Below are 24,463 nucleotides of genomic sequence, written 5' to 3'. Positions count from 1 at the left end.
TAATTACATATATAATTAATGTTCTTTAATTATATATAATTAATATAATAATATATAAAGAATTGTATATTATATATAATTTATATATACCAATATATAATTATAATTAGGTTATATATATATAATTACATATACCAATATATAATTATAATTTATATATAATTATATGTCAATATATAATTATAATTAGGTATATATAATTATATATACCAATATATTATAATTAAGTTATAATTATATTTTATATTTTATATAATTTATAATAATATGTAATATATATTGAAGATAATCTTTGGAGGTATAAATATAATACATATATGCATTTTTTACCTTAGTACATAACATTATAATTCTCTCCAAGTCTGTTCCCTGGCCACAAATTCTGAAAATGCTATGATTAATACTAGAAGCTTCAATTTGGCTTTCGCCGTATTATCAAACAGAATTGTTAAATAGCTGAGTTCCATATTCAATGGCATATTGAGGAATTACTATTAATTTTTAAGTGTGATAATGTCATCATGATTATTTTTTAAAGCCATCTTTTAGAAATATATACTGATGAGATGAGGTTTTAAAATAATTAAATTTGCTTTAAAATAATTCACTGGAGAAGGGGAAAGTGGATGGGTGTAAATGAAATAAGATTGGCCATATATTGATAATTGATGAAACTGTGCTATGAGTATATGAGGGTTTATTATATGATACTTTCTACCTCTGCATGCATTTGAAAGAGCCTATAAAAAAACTCGCAGAACCTTGAAGCTGAAAGAAACATTAGTGATCACTGCATTTTACAGACAAGGAAATTGAGGCTCAGCATGGGAAAGGGACTGACCTGTGGTCACACAGCTAGTCAAAGCTAAGCCAAAATCTACTGTGCTGAGGCCTGGTTCTCCTCAGTTCCCACTGTGATCACCATGATGAACTGAAATCATCTGGCCCTCCCCAGAACTTCTTTGTAGATCATCTTGTTTTCTCTAATACAAGTTCACAGCCATCCCTGGAAGGATAGTGAGAATTAGCGAAACAGATGCTTTCCTGTTATCTCCTATCAGTTTCAAAATGTGACCACCACACATTTGGCTGAATAATTTATATAAAACTCCACTATAAATTCTGCAGTAGCTCATGTCTGTAATCCTAGCACTTTGGGAGGCTGAGGCAGGAGGAGCACTTGCAGCCAGGAGTTGGAGACCAGCCTGGGCAACATAGCAAAGCACCGTCTCCACAAAAGCAAAAAAAATTTAATTAGCTGGGTGTGGTAGCATGCACCTGTAGTCCCAGCTACTCAGGAGGCTGAGGCTGGAGGATCATTTGAGCCTAGGAGTTTGAGGCAGCAGTAAGCTCTAATCATACCATTGCACTCTAGCCTAGGTGACAGAGTGAGATCCTGTCTCAATCAATCAATCAATCAATGAAACTACACTATAAATGCAATGAGAAGCAGCCTGAGTCCTGAGGAGCAAGCATGCTGACACAGAAACAGTATGCTCTGGAGTCATTTATCATCCATGTGAGATGGTCAAGTGTACTGTAATGTGGCTACAAGAACCTGGGCTTGGCGTCAGCTAGCCTGCATCTACATCTTGTTTTCATGGCACCCTATCTGTGTTACCTTAGGCAAGTTACCTAACGCCTTTGTGCCTGTTTCCTCACCTATAAAAGAACAGTAATAATAATACCTACCTCTTATGGTGTTGTGAGGGTTAAATTGGATAATGTGTGCCATGTGCTTAATGTCCACACACAGTAAGTGCTTGATAAATATGAACTGTTACATAACCTCAAGCAAGTGCCTCGGCTTTCATAAGCCTCAGTTTCCTCTTCTCTAAAGAGAGGGGCAATAATAATTCCTACCTCTCAGGATCATGATGAGGATAAAATGAGGTAATGTATGTAAAGTGCTTGGCACAGAGAAGAATTCCGTAAACGTTTGTTTCCTTCCTTCCACAACTGTCTTTCACGTTGATAAGTTGAATGTCCGTCCTTCGGAGAGGCACAATTTGATTTGAGAGCATTCAGCAGAGCCAAAGTTTCCTGCAATCACTCTGTCTGCCTCCTCCAGCTCAGAGGGCTTCTTGCTCCGAAATGGATCGACAAAGGAGAGAGGACGAGGAGAGTGCAAGGAGGCCAGGCCAGCCTGCATACTGCTCACAGCTTCACAGGGCCCTCTGCTCCAAAGGCCCTGGTCCTCTTGAGCTTTGGGCTGGGACTGTGACTGTGAGTTTGGCTGTATTTTCTTTAATAAGGCATCTCACTTTCCCAAAATAGGCAGCACATGGAGACACTGCCCCATGATGCTGACTCACTTTCCCTGGCCTCATTCTCTTTTCCAAAAACCATGAAGGGCATGACCGGCTCCTTCTCCAGCAGTTTGGTGTCTGCCTCCACCCAAAGGGCTTGCTGGGTGTCCATATGCCTCTCTGACACTCTTCTGTCTCCTTCAGGACCTTCCCTTCATTGGCCTGTCCCTTCAAAGACAGGGATCAGACCCTTGGTCCTTAGCACTCGATGTTCTTCCTTGACATCTCACTTGCTCAGAATTTCACCCACTGCCTTCCTGCTCGTGGCTCCCATCTCTCTGTCTCCCAAGTTACAGGTAGGCAAAGACAAGCCCTCCTTCACAGCTCTGACCTGGCTCCCCTCCAAGCACCTGCATCTCACCATATCCCAAGCTGACTCACCTCCACCTCCAGTAACTCTGTCTTAGGTGGAGACACCGCCAGCCACCCAGGAGTTACCCTTGACTTCTCACACTGCTCTCACAGCCAAATCACCACTAAACACTACTGATTTAATCTCCTAAATATGGCCTGAGTCTGTTTTCCCCTCCCTAGCCCCAAACCCTCTCTCTCACCCCAACCTTCCAAAGACCTGCCAACGCAATAGATCTAGAATGTGCATCCGTCATTCCCTGGCTCGACACACTTCAGCATCTCCCAGTGGCCAGACATTCCCAAACACCAAAGTGGCTGCAGGAGGTTCACCCTGCAAACACGTTTAAATGCAGATTTCTCAGCCCTGCCCATGAAGAGCTGGATGTAATTAATCTGACGTGGCACCTGAGAATCCAGGTTCCTGACAAGCATCCCAAGGAATTCTGATGCATATCCAGGATCGAGAACCACCCGCCCTTAGGAGAAACCTCACACTCCAAAGAGAATCTACAGAATCATCTGACTTGGCTTATACCAACCTCTTCAGCTAATCTTTAGCCAGTCCCTACTTTGTACTTAACCTTCCAGCAACATCAATGAGTTTACAGATCCCTCCTCACTCCACTCTTGCCCTGCCCTCTCTACTTTACTGGCTCTTTCCTCTGTCCTTTCACCTGTCCACCGCTGAGTCAGTACAGTGTTGAGAGGAAGGACCCTGGGGTCCAACTGCCTGGATTCCATCCCGGCTCTACTGTTAACTGGCTGTATGACCTTAGGCAAATTCCTAACCTCTCAAAACTTTAGTTTCCTCTTCTGAAAACTTAGGACAAAACCATACTCTTCTTAGAGTTGTTGTAAGAATTAAATGAGATTTTTAATCTGCACTGTTAACCCCTGGCTCTAGGTCAGCACCCAGTCAGCCATTGCTCTTGTTATTAACATGATGTTCCCCTCCTCACTCTCAGCTCCAAGTCTCTATGGGTGATCCAATAAGAAAGTCTTTGACCCCTATGCATGCATCCCCAGCATGTTGTTGCCACAGTGATACCCAGGAAATGGCACCTGGATGGATGAATGAATTAATGAATGAATGAATGAGGTTTACTGTACAATACTACCCTATGATGAAAAGTGGATACTTTATTAAAAAGGAAATCCTTCATTTTGTAGGTTAAATACACCCTGACTTTAAAAACATATTAGCTAATAACATTTAGGGTACTAAAGAGCATTGAACCCAAAAATGTTTTCCAGGTCTCAGATGTTGACTTGAGCTGATTTTCATTCACGGAAGCCCCTTTTCAGTCACCATTCAGTGATGCGATTGCTCCACAAATGATCCTGACAATGGGGTATCCCAGATTCGTTACACTGCACCAGCCAAATGAGCCACTGCCGCTAACCGTGGGCCATGGCAGTCCATTGCTGTCACTTAACAGCCAATATCATGCTCACCTGCCCAGCACTCCTCCCCTGCTCTGCTCTAACTGCCGTCACTAATGGCCACTTCTGCCCTCCTGTGTCCTGCACTGCCTGCAAGACCAGCCTGTTAGGATTCTCCTACACAAAACTTCTATACTCCTCCACCTGGTCTCATCATAGCAGCCTGAGCTTACAGTGAGTATTTCTGCCTCATTGCCTTTGCTCATGCTGTGCCCTGCCTGGAATGTCATTTCCAACCTTCTTCTTTAGTTGTATTATTCTTCATCTGTGCCCAAGTTCAAAATTCCACTTTTTCCATGAAGCCTTCTTTGATCATCTCAGACCACAGTGAACTCTCCCTCTTCCCACACTGATGGTCTTTATTACTCATGTCATTCTTTTATTCATGCAGCTAATATCTAATAAACACCTATGTGCTAGGCACTAGGTACCATGATGACTAAAAAAGAAATAAGCCTGTTTTTCAAGGTGCTTAGAGTCATATAGAACTGAGCATGTACATGTTGTCATTGTAATTTCTCTCCATGCAGTGTCTGGTGTCCCCACCTGAATAGTGGGCACCTTGAGAATAAAATTCGTGTGTAAGCTGGTTGGCATCCCCAGTGACCAGCACAGTGCCTTGTTTGATACCAAGTGCTCAGCAAATATTCACTGATAACACAGTCCTTGGTAACACCTGGAGTGATGGGGACTCAAGGAGGGGCAGCCTCTGCAATTTAGTATTGCCACTAACACTCATTTATCCAGAAAGCACTAATCGAACCCCTGCTGTATGTTGGCCACCTGGCTGCCACCCACTAGCCCAGAGCAGAGTCCCCCTCCAGCTCAGCAGCTCTCCTCACCTGGACTGGCTGGCCCTGTTCCACACAGTAACCAAGAGACGCTTCTGATCATCCTCCTCTCGGACAGGACTGCAAAGTCAATCATCAGACCATTGGAGTGTTAGTTTGGGCCGAGCTCTAGACCATGGCTGACTCATAGAGTCAGTCATAATTCCAAAAATGTGGAAGTAACATCAACAGCTGGTTAAATAAACTATATTACAAATAAAGTAAGAGATGAGTACCTCCATGCATAAAACAGTTTATATTATGTTGTTAAGGATAAAAAGGAGGTTACAACATGCTATTATAAAACAATTCCATTTTTGGGCCGGGTGTGGTGGCTCACGCCTGTAATTCCAGCACTTTGGGAGGCCGAGGCGGGCAGATCATGGGGTCAGGAGATCAAGACCATCCTGGCTAACACAGTGAAACCCTGTCTCTACTAAAAATACAAAAAAATTAGCCGGGCATGGTAGCGGGCGCCTGTAGTCCCAGCTACTCCAGAGGCTGAGGCAGGAGAATGGCGTAAACCCAGGAGGCGGAGCTTGCAGTGAGCCAAGATTGCGCCACTGCACTCCAGGCCGGTCCGTCTCAAAAAAAAAAAAAAAAAAAAAAAAAAAAAAAAAAAAATTCCATTTTTGTAAACAGACACACACAGACATACACACACATGCAAACATACACACCCACACAAATTAAAAGGTCTGAAAAGAAATACAGTAGGGCATATCTGTGAGTAGGAGGGCGATAGGTGTTTTCTATTTTCTTCTTTTTACTCATCTATATTTTCTATTTTCCTGTCATAACCAAAATTACTTTATGTAGTAAGAAAAAAACCAAAATATTATTATTAATTTTCACTAATTGGAAAATACAAAATGTCCATTACCTTCCCATTGGCCCCAGAGTTTAGAGATTGGGGAAAGGAATAATAATAGCTGGTACTCTGTGTTATGTTATACTGTCCCATTTATACCCCACAGCTCTCTGAGGTTGCTACTATTATTAGCCCCATTTTACAAATAAGGAAGCCAAGGCTCAGAGAGGTTAGAAAGTTGAAGTAAAAAGGGGGGCAGGGAGGTAAAACATCCTTCAGCTTGGAAAATTCCTTCAGCTAAAGGAGAAAGCTTGGCCCAAGGCACAGTGGGAAATTGCCTACACTTTTTAGGGGCTGCCAGCCCCAGGCTGGGCATTTTAGTTATGAGAGCCAGCCAAGTGATACCTTATCACTACGGACCTCACTGCTGGGCCCGGTGCCAGGGATGCAAGGACACGAGTGAGTGAGAAAACAAAGACATCCTTTAGAAGGCACTGTTTTGTTGTGTTTTCTTTCTTTTTTTTTTTTTTTTTTTTTTTTTTTTTTTGCATAGACCTAGTTCTAGATTTGGCAAACAGAGCTGTTTCCAGATAAACACTCCTTCCCTCTCCTCTCTAGGGCCCAGCTGCACCAGACTCTTACAGGAAGAAGTGCTCGTGGAAAGCTGGGTCTCTGCAGTCTGGAACAGTCTGCGTCTTCTGATGGTGTAGTCTATCATCTTCAGGGATCAAAGAAATCTTGAATTGGAAAAAAGGAAGCATGATTAGCGGATCTCATGGCCCACCTAAGCTCAGCAGCAGACTCTGCACATCTCCAAGTTGGAACAAGGAGCCCAGGGCAAGAGGCATTGGAAGCAGATGCCAGGACAGGGCCTCATGGTGGGTGGTACCAAAAAGGCAGCCATGGCTCAGCCAGAGCTGTGGTACGACTTTATCATCTCTGCTCTTCCCCCAAGCAGAATGGTTTCCCCAGAAGTGAAAGGCCTCCTCTCTTAGAAGTTCCCAGCAGCTGCTGAATGCTCCCTTCACAAAGGTTCCAGGTCAGCCTCCTGCCAAGGCCCCAAATCCATGCTCTCACCCCAGGGCTGTTCTAGCCCTGCTCCTGATCAAGTCCTTGCCAGCAGGGGCCTCTGATCAGCCTGAAGGCTTCAGGAAGAAGGCTGAGGGCCAGCACCTGGCACCCCAGCTGCCACACTTTAGGAAGTTACTGGCCTTTGGCTCTCACTGAAAGCAGAGCCCCACTCCTGCAAGGACCCTGTCTTTACAGCAAAAGCCAACCCAGAAGGATCTTGCAGCTCTCAGAGACACTCCCTCCACTCTACTGCCCAAATCTGGCCATCCTGCCCCTAGTTTGGGGTGAAAGTGGATGAAAACGGTGCTTTTCACAAGAGGGCTTGGGATCGCCTGTGGATTTCAGCCATCCACATACTCACTGTGCCCACCTATGTGGATGACCAAGATCTCCCTTAAGATTTTGGCTGTTACAGAAAACACCAGGGACCCAGCCGAGCTAAGGGAATGGGTCTGTTCCAGCACTGGGCCCAATAAATGCCTATTGACAAGATGAGTGAGATGGCAACTGCCTCCTCAAAGGTCACCAGCCCCACAGGTGTGCTGGGACCTTGGGACTGAGCCCAGTAACATGACCCCTCAATATCCCGCTCCCCACCTCTGGCCCCACCACATACCTTTACATACGGATCACAGGCGCCAGGCTGTTTGCTGATCAGGCCTTTACCTTCTATAACTAAAAGAGAAGTCAGACATTGGGGTGGATGAATGGAAACATACACACACACAGCGAGAAAGAGAGACACACATAGGAATATCCACCCACACGAATAAAGAGACCTGAAAAGAAAAGCATATCTGTGAGTAGCAGGGTTATGACCCCTACTACCAGGCCCTTAACCTGCATAACCACCATTGGCTATTAACCTGCTCCAGTCTAGGCCATCCCCACCATCCCCCACGCTCTGGCAGCACCCTCACCAATGCTGCCAATTCAATTCACCAAATGAATGGAGTATATTCAATTCCCTGAATCTTATAGCTGGAAGAGAACTATAGTTTATAGAATCCAACCCCTCATGTAATGGGGAAAATGAGGCTTCGGGGAGGGGGGCACAAAGATAGTAAGAAACTTGCCCACAATCACAGAACAATGGGAATGACTGTTGGATTTGGAACCCATGTCTCTTGACTGCCAGCCTAGTGCTCTACCACACAAGACTGCCTTCTAGGAATGAAGGGGCCGCTGACCGTGTGCCATGAGCCATACTGTGGCACTCACAGTATGCCATGAGCCTTGCCGTGGCTGGCGGACAGCACAGCACAGGCGTCACAAGCTGGGGCCTCAGGGGGTGACGGACCCAGGCATGAATCCAGCTGCACTGCTTACTCACCATATAAGCTAGAGTGAGTTGCTTTGCCTGGGACAGAATTTGCCATTTTAATGGATTAGTGATAATAACATGCACTTCACATGGTAGTTGTGCCAATTAAATGAGGTAATGTGTCTGAAGTGCTCAGAGGAGTGCCTGGTAAATAAATAATTGCTCAAAACATGTTTTCTAAAGAAAAATAATAATAAATAAAGGCAAGGGGAGAGGTAATAAAGGCAAGGGGAGAGGTGTGGGGTGGGTGCAGGTGTGGTCCCGATAGTAAGCAGCACCATTTGCCTGAGGTCTATAGAAAGCAGACAATAGACCTGATAGAACCTGAGCCTCTGTTCTATCTCCTTTTACATCTGTTTGTTTGTTTTTGTTTTCTTTTTGTTTTTGTTTTTGTTTTGAGATGGAGTTTCCCTCTTGTTGCCCAGGCTGGAGTGCAATGGCACGATCTTGGCTCACTGCAACCTCCACCTCCCAGGTTCAAGTGATTCTCCTGCCTCAGCCTGCCGAGTAGCAGGGATTACAGGCATGTGCCACCACTCCTGGCTAATTTTGTATTTTTAGTAGACACAGGGTTTCTCCACGTTAGTCAGGTTGATCTCAAACTCCTGACCTCAGGTGATCCACCCGCCTCAAATCCCAAAGTGCTGGGATTGCAGGCGTGAGCCACTGCACCCAGCCTTATGTCTGGTTTTCATTGAGCCCTAGGGTTCGGCTCAGACAGTACTCCCAGTAGTCTGAGGTGCAAGGTCTGGGAAGCCAAAGGAAGGAGTGGGGACTGGCGGGAAGGGATGAAGGGCCTGAGACTGGGGTGAAGCCAAAGCAAACTGTGCAGGACAAATGGAGTGGTGGAGGCCAAGATGCATTTTGCAAAAACTGTTTGCACAGCCGGAGTCAGGCCCTGGCAGGCAGAGAACACCCCTCTACTGCTCCTTGGGAACTTCACATTGAGCCCCCCATGGCCAGGACCAGAGGACCCAAGTGCCTACTAGTCTACTCTGCCCAGTATCCTAGTTACTGTTCCTGTGTGCATCCCTTCCCTCAAGGGCATGGTTCTTGAAGGCAGGACCCAGGCCTGGTGACCTCCTGGGTCTCTCTGGCCAGCAGTGGCAATGAACCGGACCCAGTCCCTGCCCTCATTGCATTCTCAGTCTGACGGAGAGACCAGACACAGGTGGCACAGTGTAGTCAGGGCTGTGACAAAGACACAAAGGAGAAAGCAATAAACCCAGCCCAGACAGGTGGGTCGGGGGGATGATTCCTGGAGGGGAAACAATAAGGCAAAATGAGTCTTCCTTCCTGAGTCTTAATGATGATGAAGGCAGGCATATTTCTTGCAAAATCAGAGCAGAGAGAGAGTTATTTTTCAAAAGGAGTTAAAAAAAAAAAAAGACAGGTTATTCCAGGCACAGTGAACAGTGGGTGCAAAGGCACAGAGGCAGGAGCAAGCAAGATGCATTCAAGGGAATGCATGTAACTGGATAGAGCTGGAGGTGGAGGGTACCTTCAGCAGCAAGAGCCAGGGAGGCTGGAGAGATAAGGCCTTCTGCGCTAAACAGAAGAGTCCTGGCAGTGGGGGCCATGAGAGCAACTCATGTAACTATGTGCTGGATGGAAGGATGGACACATGGACAGACAAACAGGTGGAGTATGAACTCTTCCTGTGCTGTGCTCCAGCCATGCCAGACAGCTCTTCAAATGCATCCTGCTCTCTCTGACCCCCAGGCCTTTGCACTTGCTAGCCCTGTGCATGAAGTGCTAGCCACACCCTCCCTGCTCCTCTCTGCCAGGCTCACGCCCATTCCTCCTTCAGGATACTGTGTGGACATCACCCCCTCCACCAAGTCTTCCCTGACATCCCATCAACACCACCTGGACAGGGGTGGGTGCTTCTCCTTGGTGTTCCCAGCCCCTAGCACAGAGCTAATGCTCAATTGCTATTTTTGGAATGTATGGTTTGTTTTTTTTTTTTTTTTTTTTTTGAGAGGGAGTCTCGTACTGTGGCCTGGGCTGGAGTGCAGTGGCATGATCTCGGTTCACTGCAACCTCCGCCTCCCGGGTTCTAGTAATTATCCTGCCTCAGCCTCCCAAGTAGCTGGGATTACAGGCATCTGCCACCACGCCCAGCTAATTTTTTTGTATTTTTAGTAGAGACAGGGTTTTACTATGTTGGCCACTTTGTAGGCCTGGGCACAAACCCCTGACCTCGTGATCCACCCGCCTCGGCCTCCCAAAGTGCTGGGTTTACAGACGTGAGCCACCGTGCCCGGAGAGTTTTCTATTTTATCTAACAAAAACTTATACAGGATTGACTACAAGTTCAGCACTGTTCTAAGCACTTTACTAACAGTAACTCATTAATCTTTGTAGCAACCTGTAAGATACATACTATTACCACCACTACTTGACAGATGAGAAAACTGAGCTTGTTCAAGGCCACTCAGCAAGTATCAGAGCCAGGGTTCAAATTATAGTGGTCTGGCTCCAAAGACTGTGATCTTAGCTATGATACTATGCTGCCTGTCAACCAATGAATAAACAAATGAATGAGAAAAATAGAGAAAAGAAGAAAGGATGGAATTAAAGAAGGGAGGGAAGATAGGAAAACTCTTCTGTGACCCTGCTCTGCTGGGGCCAAGAAGGAAGTTGAGATACCCAGGGGCAACTGTAGCCTGTCAGTGAGAAAGGTCTACCATGTGGACTCCAGACATATCCAAGGCAGGACCAGGGCTGCTCTGTAGAAAGAGCCCTAGGTGAATACTGGCTTTTATCAATAGACACATGGCAGGACACTATACAAGAATGAGAAAAGAAGCCTTGGCTTATGGTGCCACCATGCCCTGACCCCAGCCCCAGGCAGGAAGCTGAGTGGCCCGCCCCTTCCTTGGTGAGCCTGCACAAAGCCATACTCACTGTGAAGCAGCAGAACCCGGTCCTGGGCATCAATGGACAGCCTCAGCTGACCTAAGGAAACAGCAACAGAAACAACCTTGCCTCAGCTACCTGGTGGGTAGGTGGAAAAAACTGGAGGAAAGGTGACAGGAATGCTGTTTTGTTTGTGTGAAGCCATTCAAAGACTCACACAGTCTCTGGCTGGAAGGGACCTCAGAGTTCAGCCCCCGCTGAACTCATCAGGAGTCCCTTTCGAATGCCTCCAGCAGTGGTTGTCTAGCCTTGCTTGTGCCCCTCTGGTGATGGGAAGCTCACTACTGTACGGGCAGCCAGGTGGATGCTGGGAGCTCTCACTGCTGGGCCATTGTCAAATGTTGGTAAAGGTGTAGGAAAACAAGTACTCTCATTCTCTGTTGGAGGGAGTGTAAATGGAGGGTAATTTCTGCCAAGATCTACTGAAATTTAAATGTGCATATTCTTCCACCTAAGTCTTCATTCCAGGTCACTATTGTAGACAAACACAAACATGTGCACACTAAGGCTGGTACTACAGCATTGTTTAAGGAAAACTGAAAATACCTGAAATGTTCATCAATATAGAAATAGTGAAGTAAACCATCTATAGCTGTACATGGAATAGTATGAGCTGTTATAAAGAATGGAGGAGCTCCATATGACCTGGCAGGGGACTATTACTGAGAAAAGTTTTAGGTTTTTTTGTTTTGTTTTTGAGACAGGGTCTGGTTCTATCACTCAGGCTGGAGTGCAGTCATGTAATCATAGCTCACTACAGTTTCGACCTCCTGGGCTCAAGCAATCCTCCTGCCTCAACCTCCCAAGCAGCTGAGACTACAGGCATGCACCACAGTGCCCAGCTATTTTTTAACTAATTTTTATAGAGAAGGGCTCTTGCTGTGTTGTCCAGGTTGGTCTCAAACTCCTGGGCTCAAGCGATCCTCCCACCTCAGCCTCCCAAAGTTCTGGGATTACAGGCGTGAGCCACCACACCCCACAAAGACGAGTTTTTAAAGGAACACACACACTTCAGAACAATACATAGGGTATGTATCTGGCAGGGGAGGGGGTTTCTGAAAGGATGCCAAATTAAAAACAGTGATCCCTTCCAGAGAACAGACTAGGAATTGGAGGAGGGTAGTCAAGAGGAATTTCAGTCTATCCCCATTGTTGTTTTAATAATTGGAATACATCAATGAACTATAGCACTTCTATAATTAAAAAGAAAGGAAAGAGGAAACAAAGGAAGAAGGAAAGAGGCAGGAGAAAGGAGGGGAGGAGGAGAGAGAGCAGGGAGGAAGGGAGGAGAGCAGGGAGGGAGGGGACGTGTAAAGAGAACAGAAGGACGGGGCTGGAAGGCAGGGCAAGAATGAGTGGCCAGGCGAGGCTTATCCCCTGGCTTTTCCTATTTTTGTTTAAAGTTTTTAAAAAAGGAAAAAACAGGACAAAACTTCAGGTCATCCTCACGGACACCCAATGGCCTCCAGCCAAGACAGAGAAGAGAGAGAGGGCCACACTCCTCTTCCTCGGTGAGAGACATCGAAAATGTTTCTCTCAGTCCAGTAGACTTTCCCTGGGACCTCAAAAAGCTGCTGAACTCAGTCCACCCCATGGACAGGCACTGGAGACATCAGAGAGCAGGGCAGGGCACATCTACCAGAAAGCCCAGGCATGGCTCCATCTATGACGACCCTGACTAGCAGTGCCCTCCCCCTTTCCAGTCACCTGTAGCGATGGGGAGCTTGCTTCCTGCGGTGGGAGCCCTTTCCCCTTTGAAAGAGCTCTGATTATTCAATGCTGCATCTTATATTAAGCCGACAGTGGTCGCTCAGTAACTTTCATCACCCGGATCTAGTCCTGCATTCTCTGGGCTCTTTCCTTTAGACCTGAACTCCAAAGTCCTTCCACAATCCCTCGCAGCACAGTGAGACATCCCCTCATCATCCCATCTGGCCACCTCTGGACATGCCTCATGAAACTAGGCTGGCGGCTGGGGCTGTGCTTTGTTGCTGGTTCGAGGACAGGTTTGGAAAACCCTTCGTGTCTCCTAACTCTGAATAAGTCCACCAATCACTGTGACCCAGACATCACTTGACCCTCATACTTCTGGTGTTTAAGCTTCAGTCCCAAGCAATTCAGGCTTCCGCAAACCCTGGTCCAGCCCTTCATCCATCAGAAATATCTGCTGTTCTCCTGTCCAGGACCCAGATCTCAGAAGCCCAGGAATCCTCTTTCAGTTCCAGCCCTAACTGCCCTCTTCTTTCAGGACCACGGTGGTCATGGATGTGAGGTGGAGCTAATAATAGGGGTTATGGCACTCTCCAAGCTGTGATCAGATAACGCTGGTGGGTGAGGAAGACTCCTTGGATGAAAGGCGCCGGGAGAACTGACGGTATCATTATCTCAAAGTCTGAGCAATTTCTTCACTGTGGCTCCCTAGAGTTGAGAAACCTATGAAAACTGTGCCCGATCTAGTGTGGGGTGGGAGAGAGGGAGGTTTGGAAACAGGCAAATGAAGCCAGTAGTCATGGGTTGAATTTCACCAACTCAAAGACACCTATGTTTAATATGAAACATTTGTTCTGAAACTACTACCTGTGCAAAGCCAGCTCTGGCACAAACATGCTTGGATCCCAAAGCCACAGGAGCCCTGTGCTCCACAACACCTATCACCTAACAAACAGTGGCCCTTTGCCCAGAAGTCAGGGTCAAGACATCTCCAGACACAAATGGTCACTAATTCCATTTAGCAAATATTTGCTGGGCATCTGCACGAGGCTGGGCAAGTGCCTGCCCTCACAGGGCTCACAGCCCAGTGGCTAGGACAGGGACTTGGGCAAGGCCAAGCAGGAAGCTGGAGCTGACGAAGGGCTAGGGACAAAGGCTGACTCAGGATTGAGACGAGTCTGCACCGTACTGCACAGCTCCCATTCCAGGTCCTGCCAGCCAGGGGCTTCTCAGGAAGGCCAGGGTGCCCTGTACCCTGTTACAGCAGAGAAACCAAACCCAGCAGACCAGACTCCAGGCTCCCCAGGCCAGGACACACCAGCCCCAGTTCACAAGATCCCTCCCTCGGCCATGCCTGTCCCCTCCTTCCCCTCATCAGGCTGCTCCACCAAATGTCTGACACACAGGTCCCTGAAGTCATCTTGTCCAGTCTCCTCATTTTGTAGCTAGAACAGTCATGCCTGAGATGGAAGGTGATTTGCTCTGGGCCCAGAGAATCCAGGGCTGGAAACTAGAACTCCACCCCAACTCCAGCACTCTTTCCTGTGCACAGTCTTCTGGAACACCCACAGCCCTCTAGCATGCACCTCCTCTACTGTGCCCGCTGTGTTTGCCAACACAACCTTCAGATCCAGGGACAGAGAGAGCCATCAGGGACAGTACCAGGTGCCACAGCTTTTCTCAAGAAACCAAGAGGTTAGCTGGGCATAGTGGCACATCCTATAGTCCCAGCTGCTTGGGAGGCTGAGGTGGGAGGACCACTTGAATCTAGGAGGTTGAGCCTGCAGTGAACCATGGTCACACCACTGCACTCCAGCCTGGACCTTGGGGAACAGCGTGAGACCTGTTTCAAAGAAAAAAAAAGAAAATGAAAAAAAGAGAGGGCAGCCTCCTAGAAATGTCTCCAATCTAGAGAAAGAAACCTCCAGGTGAAGGGGAAGTTGGGCTTAATCCCTGGAGCCTTCAGCTCACCTAGGCACCAGCTAATTTGGCATCCTTTCAGAACCGCCCCCAACCCCGCCACTCGCCTCCCTCCACAGATACATACCATATGTATTGTTCTGAAATTTGCTTGTTCCCTTAAAAATTTGTCTTTGTGGCGTGTGGTGGCTCGTGCCTGTAATCCCAGCACTTTGGGAGGCTGAGGTGGGAGGATCGCTTGAGCCCAGGAGTTTGAGACCAACCTGGACAATACAGCAAGAGCCCTTCTCTACAAAAAATTAATTTAAAAAATAGGTGGGCACTGTGGTGCATGCCTGTAGTCTCAGCTGCTTGGGAAGTTGAGGCAGGAGGATTGCTTGAGTCCAGGAGGTTGAAGCTGTAGTGAGTTATGATTGCACAACTGCACTCCAGCCTGGATGACAGAACCAGACCCTGTCTCAAAAAACAAAAACCTAAAACTTTTCTCAATAATATTCCTGCCCCTACACCTCTGGTTTTTTCAACACTCCCAGTTCCTCCCTAGACTCGGGGAGTGTTCAGGCTAAAGGACTTGAAGTCATCCTCATCGAGGTTGGGCAGGGCCCTTCGACAGGGCACGGCCCCTGTTCCAATGAGACCGCAGTTGGGCACCAACACTATGTGCAAAAGGTGGTGATGGATGCCCAGAGAAGCGTGTACCAGGGCCCAGAGCCAAAGGGAAAATAGACAGGGCCCCATATGGCAGGAAAAATACTGGACGGGAGTCAGCTTCAGAAAGCCTGGAAAAGGCAACAAACCCATATTCTGCTGGGCACAGGACTTGAAGAGCTCAGACTTACTGGGCACCATGGAAATGGATGTGGACACCAGCTAAAGAAATTCAGTCTGGCAGACAACACTCAATAGAGGACCACAGGAAGATGAACTCCAACCCGCAGGCCACCATTAGAAAGAGACATACTCAGACAATAAAGGAAGTAGATGGGGACTGCTCACCTTTGCTAGACTCAGGGATCAGCTGGAATGTGTCCCAGGGGGAGCCCATGCCACCCTGAGATGTGCAGAGAATACATCTATGATGGACTTGCCTGGTTAGCATGAAGCAGCAGGCATCCTAAAATCCAACTCACCCCAGAAGCTGCTGCCCATTTAAGAACTGTCACATGTTAAAAGCTACAGTAAGGGTGATGATATCCAGATGAACATACAAAGGCAGCTGGTTCTACATGGAGCCTAGCCAGCCACCAACATCCACAGATTTCCCCTCCATTTATAAGGACACGTCTGTACTCAAGTCTTGCTCACAGGAGAGAGGTAGCCCAGCCAGATGCCAGGCACACCCTCTCTCTGTGGTCTTCAGCTGCCTCATCCACACCCCAGCCCTGATCCAGGCTCAGAAAGGGTTAAGCATGTGTTTACCAATTTCACTGCCTGCTTGATCTAAGGGAGAAATGGTAGGCTGTAGTGGCACTAGGAAACAGGCAGCCACACAGCTCTACGGACATAACCCAGGAGAATCTCCCATGGCTACTGTGTTAAAAGAGGGAGAACCTTGAGTTCCATTCAAAAAAGTGGCCCTGGTTTGTGAAGGTGAGGACACAGGACTCACAGTGCCGGGATAAAAATTGTGATGGGTCAGTTCAATCCCCTGGACTCTCTGCTTCCTGTGAAAGCTGATACTAATGTGGTTTCCCAAGCTTTTTTTCCTTCCAGAAAGACATTGCTCTGGCCAGCATAAGTCAGAAATTCTATTTTTCAGCATAAACTAATAAATCAGCATTCAGGTCTCCTGATAATTTAGATTCCCATGGATCACTCACAAGGGATTCTAGGTCCATCTGGGCAAGCTGGTAAAATAAAACTCCTGAATCTACTGCAGTCAGCATCTACTCTTGGCTAGCAGTCCTGTGGGGGCTCAGACCCAAACATCCTACAGGATTCATGCACATCTCAACCCAGAGTTCAGGACCATAGTGAACTACCAGGCTAGGCACACACATGGAGAGAACAAAGTCAATGTTTCTTAGAGGTTTACTAGGTACTCAGCACTTTACTAAAAGCTTTTTATTTCCTTTATTCCTCATGATAACTCCATGAAATGGTTACTACTTTTTTCCCAATTTACAGGCAAGGAAGCTGAAGATTATTATGAGGTAAACAGGTTGGCTGGGCATGGTGGCTCACACCTGTAATCCTAACACTTTGGGAGGCTGAAGCAGGATGATCACTTGAAGCCAGGAGTTTGAGACCAGTCTGGGCAACATAGCAAGACTCTGTCTCTCCAAAAACTTTTTTTTTTTTTTAAATTAGCCAGACGTGGTGGTGTGCACCTATAGTACCAGCTACTCAGGAGGCTGATGTGGGAGGATCACCGGAGCCCAGGTGGTTGAGGCTGCAGTGAGCCATGATCACACCACTGCACTCCAGCCTGGGCAACAGAGTGAGACCCCAGCTCAAAAAAAGAGCTAAAACAGGTTGTCCAAATCACACAGCCAGTAAGTAGCAGAGGTGGGGTTTGCATTTAGGCAGTCCAGGGCCCCCACTGTTAGCCTCTCTATACCTATGATGGGTTTAAAATTTGTCAACAAAGTCTTTGATATTCTTCCTTTCAAGAGGTGAAGCCTAGTTCCTCCCTTCAGACATGGGCTGGACTTAGTGACTTGCTTCTAACAAATAGAATGTGGTGGAAATTACAATGGATGACTTTCAACATTAGGATATTAAAGGCATTATGAGTTCCTTCTTTTTTTAACAGCTGCATTGGGATATAATTAACATATCATACATTTCATCGATTTTATTTATTACTGAGATGGAGACTCACTCTGTCACCCAGGCTGGAGTGCAATGATATGATCTCAGCTCACTGCAACCTCTGCCTCCCAGGTTCAAGTTATTCTCCTGTCTCAGCCTCCCGAGTAGCTGGGATTACAGGCATGCACCACCTACACCTGGCTAATTTTTTGTATTTTTAGTAGAGACAGAGTTTCACCACGTTGGCCAGGCTGCTCTCGAGCTCCTGACCTTAGATGATCCACCCACCTCAGCCTCCCAAAGTGCTGGGATTGAGCCACTGCACCCGGCCACACTTCACCAATTTAAAGCATGTAATTTTCTTTTAGTATAATCACAGGATTCTGTAATCAACCACCTCTAACTAATTTTGGAACATTTTCATCCTCTCCTAAAAGAAATCCCATACTCTTTCTCAGTCACATCCTATTCCCTTCTCCCCTCAGCCCCTGTCAACCACTAATCTGCTTTCTGTCTCTAAGGACTTGCCTATTCTGTATACTTATGTAAATAGAATCACACAACACATGGTCTTTTGTGATTGACTTCTTTCACTTAGCATAATGTTTTCAAGGTTCACCCATATTGTAGCACGTATCGGTATTTTATTCCTTTTGTGGCCAAATAATATTCCATTGTATGGACATACCACATTTTGTTTATCCACTCATCTGGTGATGGATATTTCAACTTTTTCGCTATTATGAATAATGCCGTTTTGAACGTGTGTGTACATATGTTTGTGTGATCATGTGTTTTCATTCCTCTTGGATTTATACCTAGGAGTAGAATTGCTGGGTCAAATGGTAACTCTACATTTAACTGTTTGAGGAACTGCCAAACTTTTCCAAAGTGGTTGCACCATTTTACATTCTGGCTGGCAATGTACAAGGGTCCCAATTCCCCTTAACTTCTTCAATGCCTGTTATTGTCTCTTTTTTTATTATAGTCATTCTAGTATAATTGTATCTCATTGTGGTTTTAATTTGCATTTCCCTGATAACTAATGACATTGAGTATTTTTTCATGTGCTGTTAGCCATTTTTCTTTGGAAAAAATGTCTTAAAATCCTTCACCCATTTTTGAACCAGGTTACTCATCTTTTTATGGAAGTTCTTTCTTGCTTTCACTTTTGTATCACTTGCCTAGAGGGAAGCCAGCTGCCACATAATAAGGAAGCTCAAGCAATCCTACGAACAAGTCCATGCAATGAGAAACAGAAGCCTCCTAATTACAGGTAGCAAGGAACTGAGGCCTCCTGCCGAGAGCCATGTGAATGAACCCTCTTGGAAAGGGACCCTCCAGCCCCAGTAATGCCTGCTCGGACAACTGCAGGTAGGCAGGCAGGCAGGGAGAAAGGAAGGAGGGATGGAGAGAGGGAGCAGGGAAGGAAGGGATGGAAGAGGCAGGGAGGGAGGAGAAAAGAACCGAGAGAGGCAGAAAGGGAGGAAAAAAACAAAAACCAACTCAAAAAACTTAAAAAACATATGTAGAGGACTTCCATTTCTGGGATGACAGATCCACTGAGGAAAACTAGAAATGCTAAACAAAGTATGTTAAAGCATCTTCTTAGATAAACAAGAGAGAGAGGAGCTACCAGGCAGGATCTAGGGGGATGGAGGACTGTAGAAGGAAGCCTAGTGTTTTTCTGGGCTAATTTTCTCCTGGAGTGTTTTCAAATTCCAGAGGGCTGATTGAGAGATCAAGAGGCTGAGGGAGTTTCTGCCTGCCTCTCAGGGCTAGAGGAATAGGAACTAGGGACCAGGGCCCAACGAGAAGCAGGGTTCTTCTGAGCCCCACATTTTGCGTAGGGACCCTGAAGGGTTGCTCCATAGGAATAGGATGAACTGTAATCAGACACAGCTCCTCTAGGGACTACAGCTCAACTTCAAGTACTCTCAGTCCTAACACTGAATTAAGACTATCCCAGTGACCCTAAGCACCTGACAAACGAAGATTTTTTTGAAGGAAAGTATCATCCTAGGTCTGCATTGAGAAGAAAATAATAATAATAACAACTCTGTGCCTGTACTGTTTGTTTGTTTGTTTGTTTTGAGTCATGGTCTCACTCTGTCACCCAGGCTAGGGTACAGTGTCACAATCATAGCTCAGTGTAGTCTTGACCTCCTAGGCTCAAGTGACCCTCCTGCCTCAGCCTCCCAAGTAGCTAGGACCACAGGTACATGCCATCATGCCCAACTAATTTTTTTTATTTTTTGTAGAGATGAGATCTTACTATGTTGCCCAGGCTGGCCTCAAACTTCTGGGCTTGAGAGATCCTCCCGCCTCGGCCTCCCAAAGTGCTGGGATTACAAGCATGGGCCACTCACCACTCCCAGCCATGTGCCTGTTCTTTGTTATAGACACAGTACGCCTACAATGTAGATCCAGAAAGGTTGAAAGAAAAAGGATGGAAAAAGGTATGTCAGGCAAATATTAACTGAAAGAAGCATGGGTAGCTATGTTAATATCAAGAAAAGAGGACTTTATCCCTACTAGAAATAAAGAAGACTTCACAACAATAATAGACTTCATAATAAAAATTCCAGCTCACCAGAAAGATAATAATTCTAAATCTGTATGTTGTTAATATAGCTTCAACATATGTAAAGGAAAAACTGACAGAACTGCAATGGAAAATAGACAATTTTATAATCGCAGTGGGAATTCGAATATATCTCTCTTAGTAACTGACAGAGAAAACAGGAAAAATCAACAAGAATACAGAATATTTGAACAATATAAAGAGCAAACTTGACCTAAACTTGACATACACAAACAGCACTGCACCCAACTGCTGCAGAATCCTTTTCAAGTACACACAGAACATTTATAAAAACTTACTCTCTTTGGGAGGCCAAGGCAGGCAGATCACATGAGGTCAGGAGTTCGAGACCAGTGTGGCCAACATGGTAAAACCCCACCTCTACTAAAAATACAAAAATTAGCCAGGCACAGTGGTGGGCACCTGTAATCCCAGCTACTGAGGAGGCTGAGCCAGGAGAATCACTTGAACCTGGGAAGGGGAGGCTGCAGTGAGTTTACATTGTGCCACTGCACTCCAGCCTGGTGACAGAGTGAGACTCAGTCTCGAAACAACAACAACAACAACAACAAAACTAATTCTATGCTAAGCCATCAAGTAAATCTTGATGAATTTCAAAGAATTAAAAGGATAGAGGTTATATTCTCTGACTAAAATGCAAAGTAAATATAAAAATATTACCAGAAAATCCCCAATATTTAGAAATTTAGAAACATACTTCTAACTAACCCAAGGATTGAAAAAGAAATGACAATGAAAATTAGAAAATATTTTGAAGTAAATGATAAAGAAAAAACTACATTATCAACATGAGTCTTCTGAATACTAGAAATGTTCAATTTTTGACTCTGGTGAAAGCTACAAAGGTATTTCCTTTGTGATAAGTCACTGGATTGCACATTATCGGGGGGGACACTTTTCTGTCTGTCTGTATAATATTTCAAAAATTTTTAAATGTTTAAAAAGAACATACAAAGCAGAATGGGAAAAGTGGACAAAGGGCTATTTACAGGCCAGAAACTTTGAGGAATTTCTGAAAGCTCCCGAGCAGATGGACTCTGAATGACACAAAAGCCAACAAATACTGAGGAGTATGACCAGCAAATGATGAGCTCCTGAGAAACAGTTGGATAGGTTTCCCCAGCCATGCCAGGGAATCTCCCAGGCTCAGAGCAGCAGGAATGGAAACACGTGCCAGTCAGGGGCAGCTGGCAGGGACACGTTGGAGGCCTCCAGCTCAGGGCCTGACCGTGCACTGCCCAACACACCACGCAGCTGGCTGGCATCTGTTCCCAAGCTTCACTCTCACTACAGAAAATGAATTATTTATCTCCATGGCTTCTAAAGAGAGGCAGGAAAGGAGTGGAACGGGCCCCAGCTAACATTGTGCCAACACAACAAACATGAGGCAAAAAAAAAAAAAAAAGTTAAATGTTGAGCAAATCAATGACACTCCTAAGTCTACTATGTCTCCAGAACCACATCTTCCCAACTTCCCTCTGGCAAATCAGGGACTCCAGGCAGTCCTCTAGAGCCTGCATTTATAGCTGCTCCCGACAGCTTTCATTTTGCAGGTTTACAGGGGGCTGGCATTTCTAAAGAGAGGTGCGTTGTGTCACCCAATGTCCACGGCCACCTGTGGACCTCAGAACATGTCCAGCTTGCCCATCATCTCCAGACCCAGACACCCTGTAGAAAAGGCAACCTGTTCTCTCTCCTGACCACTCACCACATCCAGGTGACTAGAGATCCCAAGCAAGTTAAAAATTTGGTTCAGAGACCCCAGGTCTCTGATTCATCAGTCAAACTAATAAGTTGGTATCCCTTCAAGATGATATTTTAAAACTATTTATCCAACATTTTTGTGAACTTGGGTTTTTTATTTTCTATATAAAATATTATGCCTAAAATTCATATGGAAACTCAAGGGACCCAGGACAGCCAAAATGATCTTAAAAGAGAAGAAAAAAATTGGAGGATTTACACAACCTGATTTCATAATTTACTACAAAGCAACAGTAATCAAGACAGTGTGATACTGGAATGATAACAGATAGATCAATGGAATAGAATTAAGAGCCTAGAAATAAGCCCGTGGGTCTATGGGCAATTGATTTTCAATAAAGGTACCAAGATCATCCAACAGAGAAATAATGGTATTTTCAACAAATGGTACTGGGACAACTGGATAGCCACACAAAAGAATGAAGCTGAACACTTACCTCATACCATACACAAAAATTAACTCAAAGTGGATCAAATACCTAAATGTAAGAGTCAAAACTACAAAACTCTTAGAAGAAAACATACAGGTAAATCTCTTGGTAACTGACAGAACCTTAGATTTGGCAGTGAATTCTGAGATATAACACAAAGTACAAGTAACAGAAGAAAAAGTAAATTGAACTTCATCAAAATTAAAAATGTTTGGGGTTCTGGCTGGGCACAGTGGTTCATGCCTATAATCCCAGCACTTTGGGAAGCCAAGGCAAGAGATTGCTTGAATCCATGAGTTCAAGACTAGCCTGGGCAACATAGGGAGAACTCATCTCTACAAAAAGTTTTTTTTACATAAGAAAATTTAGCCAGCTATGGTAGTGCAAGTCTGTAGTACCAGCTACTCAGGAGGCTCAGGTGAGAGGATCACTTGAGCACAGAAGGTCAAAGCTGCATGGTCAAAAGGGAGCCATGATCGTGCCACTGCACTCCCGCCTGGGCAACAGAGCAAGACCCCATCCCAAAAAACAGTTTGGGGTTCAATGAACACTATCAAGAAAGTGAAAAAACCCCACAGATTGAGAGAATATATTTGCAAATCATATATCTGTTAAGGAGCTTGCATCTAGAATATATAAAGAAATCTTACAACTCAATAATAACAAGACAAAGAGCCCAATTTTAAAATGAACAAAAGATCTGAATACATTCTTCTCCAAAGAAGATATATAAATAGAGCACATGAAAAAGATGTTCAACATCACGGGTCATCAGGAAATGCAAATCGAAACCATAATGAACATCAATTCACACCCATTAGGATGGCTAGAATTGAAAAGTCAGATAATAACAAGTGTTGGTGAGGATGTGGAAAAACCAAAACCCACATACACTGCTGATGGGAACGTAAAATGATACACACACATTGGAAAAGAGTTCAGTAGTTCCCTAAATAGTTAAACACAGAGTTACCATAGGACCCAGCAAATCTACTCCTAGGTATATACTGTGTGTATATGAAGAGAAATGAAAACATTTGTCCACACAAAAACTTGTTCACAAATGTTCATGGCAGTATTATTCACAATAGTCAAAAGGGAGAAACAACCAAAATATTCATCACCAGATGAATAAATTTTTAAAATGTGGTATATCGATACAATGAATACTATTCAGCCATAAAAATGGATGGAGTACTGATATCTGCTATAACATTATGCTAAGTGAAAGAAGTCAGTCACAAAAAAAATATTATTCCATTTATACGAAATGTCCAGAATAGGCAAATCTAGAGAGAGAGAGAATAGTGATTGCTTAGGGCTGGGGACAAGGGATGACGGCACAAGCTAAAGAGCATAATATCTCTTTTTGAGGGAATGTTCTAAAATTGTGCTAATAGTTACACAACTCTGTGAATATACTAAAAACCATTGAATTGTATGGTTTAAATGAGTGAATTGCATATATCTGAATTATATCTCAATAAAGCTGTTACAAGAAAAACTAGCAAATATCCTAATCAAACGAAAATACATAATCCTGGAGAAAAATATTATGTATACCTATAATGACTTCACATTACATCAGTTTTTACAATAAAGAAAAAAAATCCCTCTAGAGTAGCTGGATCCTAGCTTCAACTTGCCTACTCCCTTCCCCTGAAGTAAGGCCACCTCCTCAGAAGGCAGTGTCTTTCAATTAATGTCACTTGAACATATCCCTTTTGGGGGACAAGGGGTTGTGTTCATGTGTACACACAAATATATATATATATATATATACACACACATATATATATATATATATATCATGCAATACTCTCCCCAAAGGGAATTCGGATCAAAACAGTTTTGTCTCTTTATATTTCCATAGATGATTATGCTCCCTTTACATGTCTGTGTTCAGGAAACTACCAGCTAAGCAACATCTTCACCTGGTTCTACCAAGGCAAAGTTCACTGTAGAAGGCCAGGGGCTACCTACTATGTTAAAGAAAGGCCAGTGGACTGAAAAACTTAGCCAAAACCTTCACAGTAAAAGTGGTCCCCATTGGCTACAAAACTGACACTGAATCCATAGCTTCCAAACCTGGATGACAGTCAGAACACTCTGTGGCTTCTTAAATGTTCATATTCTCAGGCTCCACCCCAGACCTATTAAACCAGAGTCTCCGGAAGAAGATTCTAGGAATCTGTGTATTTTTAACAGGCTCCCC

At 45.0% G+C, this 24,463-nt stretch overlaps 1 protein-coding gene across 2 annotated transcripts in view; it reads right to left on the bottom strand.

The window, feature by feature from the left end:
- Positions 1-24,463, bottom strand: part of RGS3 (regulator of G protein signaling 3) — a 132,351-nt gene that overhangs the window by 105,619 nt on the left and 2,269 nt on the right. For both annotated transcript variants that reach the window (XM_030919463.1, XM_030919466.1), the window contains exons 2-5: positions 11,053-11,103; positions 7,435-7,493; positions 6,390-6,484; positions 4,949-5,017 (exon numbers count right to left, since the gene is read on the bottom strand). In XM_030919463.1, the coding sequence (XP_030775323.1) occupies positions 4,949-5,017; positions 6,390-6,484; positions 7,435-7,493; positions 11,053-11,103 (274 nt within the window). The remainder of the gene's footprint in view (positions 1-4,948; positions 5,018-6,389; positions 6,485-7,434; positions 7,494-11,052; positions 11,104-24,463) is intronic.

This window comes from Rhinopithecus roxellana, chromosome 16 (assembly GCF_007565055.1).
Source record: "Rhinopithecus roxellana isolate Shanxi Qingling chromosome 16, ASM756505v1, whole genome shotgun sequence".
Classification (NCBI taxonomy): Eukaryota; Metazoa; Chordata; class Mammalia; order Primates; family Cercopithecidae; genus Rhinopithecus; species Rhinopithecus roxellana.
This window is presented reverse-complemented; position numbering and strand designations above follow the sequence as displayed.